The 10,568-nt window shown below is 39.8% G+C and overlaps 2 protein-coding genes across 2 annotated transcripts; one reads left to right on the plus strand and one right to left on the minus strand.

Annotated features, from left to right (window-relative positions):
- The first annotated feature begins 1,870 nt into the window (after window positions 1-1,870).
- LOC121973034 (FCS-Like Zinc finger 15-like) lies at window positions 1,871-2,581 on the plus strand. Its single transcript, XM_042524631.1, has 2 exons — window positions 1,871-2,301; window positions 2,389-2,581. The coding sequence occupies exons 1-2, from the start codon at window positions 1,994-1,996 to the stop codon at window positions 2,462-2,464; spliced, it is 384 nt and encodes a 127-aa protein (XP_042380565.1). The 5' UTR covers window positions 1,871-1,993; the 3' UTR covers window positions 2,465-2,581.
- Window positions 2,582-4,325: 1,744 nt separating this feature from the next.
- LOC121969154 (sucrose synthase 1-like) lies at window positions 4,326-8,779 on the minus strand. Its single transcript, XM_042519094.1, has 15 exons — window positions 8,608-8,779; window positions 8,007-8,137; window positions 7,781-7,910; window positions 7,542-7,693; window positions 7,159-7,470; window positions 6,878-7,094; window positions 6,697-6,792; window positions 6,446-6,619; window positions 6,240-6,356; window positions 5,991-6,157; window positions 5,691-5,915; window positions 5,291-5,609; window positions 4,962-5,206; window positions 4,743-4,881; window positions 4,326-4,655 (listed from the first exon to the last, which is right to left on the minus strand). The coding sequence occupies exons 2-15, from the start codon at window positions 8,102-8,104 to the stop codon at window positions 4,590-4,592; spliced, it is 2,457 nt and encodes an 818-aa protein (XP_042375028.1). The 5' UTR covers window positions 8,105-8,137; window positions 8,608-8,779; the 3' UTR covers window positions 4,326-4,589.
- Between the last annotated feature and the right edge of the window lie 1,789 nt (window positions 8,780-10,568).

The raw sequence follows: 10,568 nt of genomic DNA on the forward strand, positions 1-10,568 counted from the left end.
GTAGGCACTGCAATGTCACATGGGACATAAATTTAAGCTCCTCAATGCGAAGTGCAAAGTGCGCCTACAAAGCGCTCATTGCGCACGTGGCGGGTGGCGGGCTCACAGGTGCGAGCACCTGCTCGCCCTGGGCTAAGTGGTAACCTGTCCTTTTATTTTTGTGTTAACTCCATTAACACATCTTCATTAATAAGTAGAGAATACACATCGAGAATTTCCGATGTGGGGCTATTCTCCCATGCACTTTATTAATGAATAATAAATGTTATTTTGGGCTGACTTTAAACATTAATTTCTCATTCACCCTTAATCGGTTTTGAGCAAATTAATAGTCTAAATCTATCTACGCGAATCGTAGATTTCAATTTTGAAGTCAATTACGACTTTCAACAATTGATGACTTCCTTCCTCTAAATCGTTTTGGTCCATTTAAGGCCCCAATATCCAACAGGGAGACTGACTCTCGAAGAAAAGGGAGGTTGGCCTCATAAGTCCGACCTGTTGTGGACCGATTGACTTTATACTAAGGTTGTGTTGTAGGCCTGACAATCTGTAAGTTGAGAGTGATATTGTAAAAATGAGGAGCTAAGTCTCGTACATTCAATTGACACATTAAAACCGATCAACCATACTCTTGGAAGTCTGAGCAGTTATTGGGTCGATCGATTCTATACTAAGTTATATTGTAAGGCTAACTAACTGTATACTGAGCACCATAGCTTTGCAAGTCCACTCAGCCTTTTTGTCGACTATCTACAAGTGGAGCACTAGATCCTTTAGGTCTGTCCAACTCTTGAACTGACCGTCTTTATATCGAAGGCCTTAATACTAGGGAGTGAAGGGCTGAACCTTGGTGAGAATGACCCGTTCTTCTGATCCTAATTGTCACCTTATTTTAACTTTGACTGTCACTTTATTTTGCCCTTGACCATCATATTATCTCTGGATCTATTTATAACATATCGTATCAATGACGAAGTATCACATTAACTTTTTATATTATTTTTTTAACCGAGGATTACTATCATTTTGACGTTAATTTTATACTGTTAATTCATCAACAGTCATATGGCTGCAGATATCATATACTCCTATCATTTTTTTTTTCAAATAAAATAATAATGTTAATGGTTAGAACATAGAGGGTGATACGATACGTAAAATAAACTAAGGAGATGAAAATGTCCTAACAAAAAATTTAAGAGCTAAAATGAAATTTCTTGACAAATTAATCATTAACTTGCCGGCATAAAATTCACTTAAATTAATTAGTTATAAAAGGGGCTTTCATATAATTAAATACTTAAAAAAAAGTTCAGTTCCCTTATTGTTAACAAAAAATAATTACGTAGATAAATCAGCATATAGTATTAATTAGGAGATGAGGGGAATTATATATTCATAAAAATTAATCCGTTTTTCTTTTATAGTAAATCTATCCCAATTAATAAATTAGGCATTCCATAAAGACTTCTTCCAATCTAAGGACATGCAGCATATATCCTTGTCTCCCTGAGCCATTTTGGACAATGCGACAAGTGGGTCACGCATTTCAAATCCGTACGAGTACTTAGCTAGAAGCAGAGGCCCTTAGGCCCCAATAAACAACCCTGGATCTGTGTGCAATTGACAGAAATAGTTGCCTTCAATTATGCACCATCCCAACAAATCAGCTCTCCCCTCTCCCACTGTCTCTGCTTTCCGAGTTTTGCAATACATAAATATTTGTACTGCAGGACAGTTTGATTGGGACAGACCAATTAGAACATTCCACCTATTTTGTAATTGCACAAGCACCGTCCGGCACATGCTGGCTCAACCTTTCGCGTCCACAATCCATTATATTCAAGGACAAAAAAGATCGATCACTGCCCATTTCGGCATGTGAAAGAAGAGAAGAATTAATTTGGGGACTTCAGTGGCTTTAAGTAGCTAGCCATGAGCCCCGGATTCTGTGTGTAAATTAACCAACCCCTCTGTAATTCTCATCGAGATGTCATCGATGAACAAGACCATCTTCTACGTCAGCGACGAAGGCGGCGAGGCCAACAAGAGGGCAGCGAGCATCAGAGTGCCCGAGCAGGCGAAACGAGCATCGACGTCGGGGGGCGGCCTCGAAGGCCTGCGCATTGTCATACACGAAGGGGATGAGAAAGGACCAAATAACATCCTGACCAAATCTGTGGCTACTACTGCAACGAGCAGGCCGAGACGACTGCCTCTGCCTGAGTTGGGGTTTTTGCAGACGTGCTGCTTCTGCATGAGGGAGCTCAAACCCTGCAGGGACGTTTACATGTACAGGTGCTTTTAATTTCAGTATTAATTATCCTAAACTACTCGTTCGACATTATTAATTAGGAAATAATTAAAACTGCATGATGAATGCAGGGGAGACCAAGGATTTTGCAGTGATGAATGCCGTTCTCGCCAAATCGACTGGGCGAACGAAGAGAGTTTGAAATGAGTACGAGAGATAGATTAGTGAAAAGTACGTGAAGCAACGAGTTTTTTTTTTTCTCTTTGTTTTCGTTTTCTCCGTCCTTGATATCTGTAGCTTCTTTTATGGAGGAACGAGCAGAATGGTTTAAGGAATTGCAAAACGGCTAGCAAGTTTTTAGAATTTTAGAGAAATAAAGCTTTAATTAAACCTGTGGAAGGAATGGTTATATAAAAACATTTTTAAATAAAAAATAAATTATTTAAATTACTATTTAAATATTTTGTTATTTAAGGATTTAAAATTACTATAACGCACGCAGTCGCACGTGGGGCTATGGCGGTGCTCCGGCCTACTCTACCTTGGGTCGAACACAGCAACGGCCGTACTCACGTGTCGCGCGTAGGCCCATTCTGGAATGCGTGTGGCCGTAGCGGACGACCACGCCATCCGCTCAAATAGTACAGACAACAAACGCTATGGCTTCTCGGTAGTCCCCCAAATGTCTCGTGCGTGCGATTCTTCCGAATTTTTTATTTTTATTGATGCAAAAAGATTTTTTTATTTTAAATAATTTTACATTGTAACGACAAAAGCATTTGAAAAAAAAATAGAGGAAGAGAAGGTACGGACCGAGCTTATTTACTCGAGAAGAAAAATAAATTTATCGTGGAAATATATCTCTGGGAAAGTCGGAAAGAGAGTGAAATGAAAAATAAATACAAAATAAAAGTAAATTAGAGATAAAAAGTAGAGATCGATAAGAGAACGTGACAGATCGAAAGTCTGCTATCATCAAGATGCATGACGTGACAGATCGGAAGTTAGTTTTGTCGATAATTAACTGAAAATTTGAACAGGTTGATTGAAAATCTGTACGTTTATATCTATATATTATATAAAAAATTTTAATATTTAAAAATATATATAATTAGATATGTTAAACATTTTATATATTGCATTTTTGATATGGTTGAATTGTATATGTCAAAATTATTAAGTATTTTAATATTTTTATATACCAAAATGATATATATAATTAATCATTGTATTACTAGATTTCTTAATTCAGTATCTTAATGTTTGACTTTTAAATTAAAAAAATAATTAATCAGACGGAATAACAATGTGTCTGGAATGATCAATTTAACCTTATAGAAATTTTTCATCGATCATTAGAATAAATCGAAAAATACAAGTAGTGGTCAGCTCAGAAGTCCAGTATCTTTTGATTAGCTAGGGTTCAAATCATGGGTACTTGAGAGATTAATTTGGATGTCCTATCACGATACCATGATCCGGGGACTGATTTTCAAATTAAACATTATAGTATTATAGTATTGCTAATTTTAATATACTGAAAATAATAAATTTTATATTAATAATATTAATATTTAAAAAATTGATAAGTATAATATCCTACTAAATTTTTTAATATTCTAAAATTTTCGATACGAACAATATAATATTAAAATTTTTAGCGATTCATGTGTAATTCATCTTTTATATCATCCACTGCTGCCAAAGCAAACAATGTATTACACGAGCTAATTGAATGGGACTATCCGCCGCTGCCGAAGTAAACAATGTATTACACGAGCTAGTTGAATGGACCTATTCGGAATTGAATTAATTGATTTTTTTAAAAAAAATCAACTTGATCGATTGAATTTTATTAATAAAATCGGATAAATAGTGTGGATATAAAATCAATTAATTAGATAATTAATTAATTTTTAAAAATATTTAAACAATATTAATAAAAAAATAATTAATTTAATAAAAAAGTTTAATCAATCTTTTTAAATATAAAGAGGTTACCAGGCAGTCGCTGGAGCTATCAAGAGGTTTATTCAGCAGTAATATAATTTAGGTTTCTGAGAAACACTGGAACGCAACCCAGAGATTCCATTTGCCTCTCTGAAACAAAATCTACAAGTAAAATAGAAACCGAAATTCTGAGTTTCATCACTCAAGTGTGCTGCAAAGGTCAAAGCAAATTGGAAAGATTACAGATAAAAATGCACTCAAAGGGAGGAGCAAAAACAATGTTCCAGAATTGGATAGAGTGATCGCATTGCTAGTAAACAAATCTCAATAAAGAGAGCATGGCCTAGCTTATAATCTTATTACTCAGTAAATGTCTTCAGAATTACTCAGCGGGAGCTGCATTAATCTCTGTCTTCTCAGCGTCGAAAGACAAAGGAACAGAGCTTGCCTGGAATCATGTCGAATCAGATTAGAACGTAACTAGTAGTCAGTAAGGAAGTACACTCAAATCGGATCACAGACTAGCCATGCTTACCAAGGCACGATACTTGAGGGCATAAAACATTTCAAGGTAACGACGGGTCTCACGCCTCTCCAGGTTTGAGACATGCTTCCAGAATCCATAAACACCCGTCAACGTCATCAGCCTCTCGGAGTACAGCTTCCAAGTGTACCTATTGAAGTTTCCATGCAGATTTGAAAAGGAAAGGAATAGTGAAAACTAGAACTATTTATAGAAAGAGGTAAGCCTCACTTCTCATAGATCCTCTGCAGTCCTCCTCTGGAGATTTTCTCCCAGTGCGTGGCATCGTCCTTGCTTTTCTCAAAGAATTCGATCAGGATCTCAGAAGCTTTATCCCCTTGGTAAGGATCAATGTGGAAGCCAGATACTCCATGAACAATGATTTCTGCAGGGCCTCCGTACGCTGTCGCAAAGGTAGGCAGACCGCAGGTCATGGATTCGACCACCGTGAGCCCGAAAGCTTCATACAAGGCAGGCTAAACAAATAATGGAGTTCAATCAGTCGAGAATTGTAGATTCTGAAGCCTCCCAAAGGAGAAGACTGATCGATGTCAATTTACCTGCACAAATGCTCCTTTAGTATCGGCAATGTATCGGTACAGCTCCCCATTGCGAAATCGGTCCATCTGGGCCGAGATCCACCTTATCTGACCATTGAGCTTGTACTGCTCGATAAGATCAAACATCTTCTTCCTTTCAGCTAGCTCCTCGATATCCTTCGATTCCTTGCCATGATCTCCTGCCACCACGACAAGGTTAACCAGTTCGCGCAACCTCGGGCTCTTGCCGTATATCTCTACAAGACCAGTTAAGTTTTTCACGCGATCCAATCTTGCCATGGAGAAGATGATGGGTTTGTTTCTGTCCTTCAGCACGAACCTGCGCAGAATCAAAACAATTTCGTTAGCTCAGAGGATGAGAGGGCACGCCAAACCAATCTAACTTGTAAGAGGATCTCACTTGTGCTCATCGTTCTCGACGTCACTAAAAAGCAGCTCCTCGATCTCAGGGTGGAAGTGGTTAAGTCTTTTCTCAGTCTCAGAGTAAGGGAAGTAGACCGACATATCAGCTCCAGGTGAAACAATGTTAAACTTTGGATCGAACACATTGATTCCATGCACCACACGGTACAGTCCAGGAAGGGTAAATGCAGTGTGAGACTCGTACTGTCCCACGGTGTCCTTACTGTAACGCAGAAATATATATATATGTTCAGATAAGTTTTATAGCAGCTAAATCAGAAGTAGGATGACAAGTTACCTTCCAGCAATCTCTTGGAAGGTGCTAGTGATGATGAAATCAGTATGGTTCATGGCAAACAAATCAGCTGTGAATTGGGAAGAGAAGTGATACTGCTGCTCGAACTTCTTCCAGTAGATATCAGAATTCGGGTACTTTGTCTTCTCCAAAGCATGGGCAATTGTGCACTGCAAGTAGAAAAGTTGAGATTATAATTAATGATAAGGCACTACTCGGGAAAGAATCAAAGTGTACACTCTGTTCCCATACTTGAGTGACACCTAGTTTATGCGCGAGTAAAGATGCTACTAGATTCCCATCGCTGTAGTTTCCAATAATCAAATCTGGTGTTAATTGGAGCTCTATATCAAGTTCTTTTATGACATCCTGTTGCATAAGAAAGACGATATGCCTCAGTGTTAGTTTCAGATATAAGATGTAAGGGGGAAGAGCACTAGAGCAGAGTAGACATTTACATCGGTGTAAGTCTCTAGGTAAGGCCACACATCAAAACGCGAGATCCATCTGCGTAGGATCCCATTTTTGTTTCTGAAAGGCACTCGCAGAATGCTCGTGTGCTCGGTTCCTTCGACCTGTTCAAGTCGCTGACTGCAAGTAGTCCCTACTGCATCAGGGAGCAATCGAGTAACCTGTAATCATAAAAAACCAAAAAGAGTCACACAAGGTAGGTCATTGTGATGCGCATGTTTTTGGAGGTCATGCTTACAATGAGAATACGAGGAGTGATGTTAAGGCCTTGCTGCTTTATTCGGAGGAGCATCTCATTCTCCAAGGCACGGACCTGATCCAAGATGTAAACGACCTGCAGATGGATCGGAAGATAGAAGTAAGAGATCGTGGGGTGCAACTCAATGTCGAAACCTGCTGAAAACATCAAGAATTTGCACCTGGCCACCAGTGTCAGGGTACCCCAAAACATTAGCTTGTGCAAAATATCCATGCGGGGATAGGATGACGACGTTAAACACCATTGGAATTGTTCCAAGGAATTTCTCCAGCGTGCACGGATCAGGGGCCTCGAGAAGATCAAGAAGCATGTGCATGGTTTCGAGTACACGTTTAGCCGTGTCACCCCACCCCTTCTCAAAACCAAGCTCTTGAAATCTGAAAAACAAATCTTCAGTAGCACAACACTTCAAGCCTCTCTCTAAATTACAGATGAAGTTACCTATCATTGAACTCGGAGTATGGAGTGTCTGCAGGGATGCTCAGCAGATGTTCCTCTGCCTTCCGCAGTGCCGATTGCAGGCCGCTAGGGCTTCGTATTCTTTCATTCAGCATCATCACCGTGCCCTTGTAACTGTGCTTCTGCAGAAAAGCAAGCAGTGGGTACATGCTCTCCTTGTCAACAAACATCTTGGAAGACAGATGCCGGTTCAAGAACTCGACTCCGTTGCCGATGGATTTGGACAGTGACGGACGGGGGAAAGAAGCATTGAAGGGTTCAAAATCCAACTCCAGCACAAAGTCACCCTCAGAACTGAACAAGAGGAAACAAAACTGTAAATCCAATCGCTGAACATGATCAATTTAAATCGTAGTTCAACGTACACTCCGTCCACAAGTTTCTCCTTGAACTGCAGGTACTCAGATTCAGTGAGCTCGCCCACACCCAAGTCACTCACGTTCACCTGAACATATTCCCAGACACCAGGCCTAGGCCGAATGGCAATAGCGACCAGCGGCGGTATGACTATGGCTTCCTGCACACCATGCACAGAATCATCAGTTCTGCTAACGACGACGACAAAAAAAAAAACAGTCCTCGACTTTTGGGATCAATTGGTCACCTGTGCAGCTCTTACAACATCTTCGAACCCTCCTCCTTTCAGCTTCTCTCTCTCTTCCTTGGAGAATGCGGCTTCAAACTCCGCAAGCAATTGGTGTCTTTGCAGCATCCCCTTTCCCTGGTTAACATATCTGAACATCGATAAAGAACACATCAATTTCTTGTGCGTACACTTCTTAATTAATTACCAAAATCACTAGTTTTTTGAGGTTAGATTAGTTCCATACCTCGTGAAGACAGCCATCAGTTCATTCGGATTAGCAGAAAGGGAATCAGTGAGTCTCTCCTTGAAGCTAAGAACGCGAGTCAAGGTGCGGCCAGCCATGCCCTCTCTGTATCCCTTCCAAGCCTCAGAAGCCTAAAACCAGAAGAGTTAGCCACTGCTATGGAACGATAAATGAACAAGAGGATGAATTAATTTTATAACACATGGGAACCCAATTAGAGATCTTTGACTTCAACTGGCAGCATTAATCATACAATTCAACTCGAAGAAATCGTCTGAAAATCGATCCATAAAACTGAAGAGACCAACCACAGAGACAGCATAGTCTAACGACTTACTGGAACACGTAACTAAGTGGTAGTCACAGAAGCTCTAGAAAAAGGAGACTTCTAGATTAAAGGAACCAAATCAGAGTTTTTTTCCTCCTCCTCGAGAAGAAAAATATTTCCATGCTTTGGAAAGTCGAGAAAACCTTCGCAAACGATGGAATGCCCCAACTCTGTTGGAGTTTTTGGAAACCGTTGGTGAATATTCATCGAATGAACAAGAAGAATCTGAATTGACAACTAAATCTAATTAGGAACCAAAAATCGATCTTTTACCCAGGGAGTCTGAGGCAGAGATGGTCGGACGCCGACGATTCAAACGAAGAAGGAATGAGGAATGGGAGAGAGCTCCTTGCAGCATATTTATAATGTACAATAACCAGCACTTTCCTCTTCTCGTTTTCAACTCGTCGTAGTTCTCCTCGCGACGACCGTATCAGAGTCAGAATCCATCTGTAGATTCCAGTCTGATGCTGGTCCAAAACCACTGCACCATCGGTTTCTCTGCCCGTTCGACATCCCAATTCAACACTGTTCTGTTTGTTTTACCTTGTGTATTAATTCGATTTGGTTAATTTCTGGGTAATGCTGTTTAGGATGTTGTTTGCGACTTCTCTATCAGAAACGTTTTCTATAATTCATCTTAGTGTTCATGAGAAAGATTAAGCATATGGTCAATGATTCTAGCCTGAATCTTGCCGTGCCCAGCGCCTGCACAACACCGTCATGTGACGCATGCACAGCATTCAGAAGAAGAATGCATCACGTAACTCCAAGAACATGATCACAATCGCAAGGAAACATCATTTTTTTTCCCTTAATCTTCTAATAGAAAGGTCGTTGACTTTGACACATTTTCGTTAATGGTGGGGCCGAGCTGAGTCAGATGGGAGCCATTTCAACTAATCCTTATCCAATGACATAAAATTTTTTTTCCAACTATATGTTATTCTCTTGTACATTATTTAAAATTCTCTATGTGCCAATTAATTATTAAGACCCACTTGCTGCTTGCTAATTAATTGATTAATTTATTTATTGGGGAGGAAGGAGAGCCATGTTCAATGAATCCATGAGCTCGCATGGTTTTCGATGCAACGACATTGTTTGGAGTGGCGTCATCTAATGGAGAGTACTTTGATATCTCAGATTGTTAATTAAATGACGTGATTAACTACTGCTAGATCTAGTTGTCTTAGAAATATTAGTTTAGTCTCCGGGGTTATAGTACCATGATAAAATTCTTAATTATGATGAATTTATCGATACAGATTACATTAATAACTTGATTTTAATGTATAATAAATAAGTTAAAGCTAAATATATTAGTTGTCTAACCTTTTTATTAAGTGTGCGGAGTTAACTAGTCTGAAGGATCTGATACCAGACTAAAATCCAGCTAGGTCCGCGAGACCTGATAGCTGGTGCCAAGTTCGGATAGGTCCGTGGGACTTAATATATGGCGGAAATATAGTTAGATCCATGGGACCTGACAACCGGCTGATCGAAATTCAGTTGGGTCTGCGGACCTGACAATTGACGGGAAGATATGGTGAATGAAAGATAAGTCAAGTGACTACAGTTAGTAAGTAAAGGTAAACAACTGGAGGAGAGATCCAGTAATGACGCGTTCCTCCTTGAAGGAACCATAGGTGTCGATCCAACTTAGGTTCATTTGGAAACATAAGTTGAGATCTTGACTAGATCCTAGTCTTGAGGAGATGATATCTAATTACTACTCTTATATGCTGAGTTATACTAACTCTATTTTACAGGATGAACATATTTTTATTGTCTAGGACTAACATTTTTTTTACAAGAAAAGGAGGAGTTGAAAAAAGAGATCCGGGCACCCGGACCAGTTTCGCTTGGGCGAGTGCCTGGGGCGCCCTGGCGATTTGGGAGTCCGGAGTCGGTCCAGGTACCTGTACTGCAAAATTCATCCACAAGCTAACATGGAGCGCGTCGATTGGCCAAGCCACGTAGTCCAGGGGCCTGGAATAAGCCTATTTAAATGTCTTCGACTAGGAGCTTCATAACAACAAAATACTACAAGTTTCTCTCTTGCGTGCTGCTCCTAAAAGGTTCCGACAACACCGAAAGGCTGTTCCGAAGTTCGTAGAACGAGAGATTGCATTGTGTTTCCTTTCTGTTTGTCGATAACTTTTATTTCCAGTTATTGTACTCAACTCTTATGACACTTTTTGCGAATTGATAGTGACTGTCTAACGAAAACA

This window comes from Zingiber officinale, chromosome 4A, assembly GCF_018446385.1.
Source record: "Zingiber officinale cultivar Zhangliang chromosome 4A, Zo_v1.1, whole genome shotgun sequence".
Taxonomy (NCBI): Eukaryota; Viridiplantae; Streptophyta; class Magnoliopsida; order Zingiberales; family Zingiberaceae; genus Zingiber; species Zingiber officinale.

Bases quoted from the DNA above. Each gene is read 5' to 3' on its own strand.
- LOC121969154 (XM_042519094.1), bottom strand. From the start codon at position 8,104: ATGGCTGGCCGCACCTTGACTCGCGTTCTTAGCTTCAAGGAGAGACTC. The intron at 7,694-7,780 runs GTGACCAATTGA...CATGGTGTGCAG, and splicing joins ATGTTGTAAGAGCTGCACAG to GAAGCCATAGTCATACCGCC. The intron at 7,471-7,541 runs GTACGTTGAACT...CCTCTTGTTCAG, and splicing joins GAGAAACTTGTGGACGGAGT to TTCTGAGGGTGACTTTGTGC.
- LOC121973034 (XM_042524631.1), top strand. From the start codon at position 1,994: ATGTCATCGATGAACAAGACCATCTTCTACGTCAGCGACGAAGGCGGC. The intron at 2,302-2,388 runs GTGCTTTTAATT...TGATGAATGCAG, and splicing joins AGGGACGTTTACATGTACAG to GGGAGACCAAGGATTTTGCA.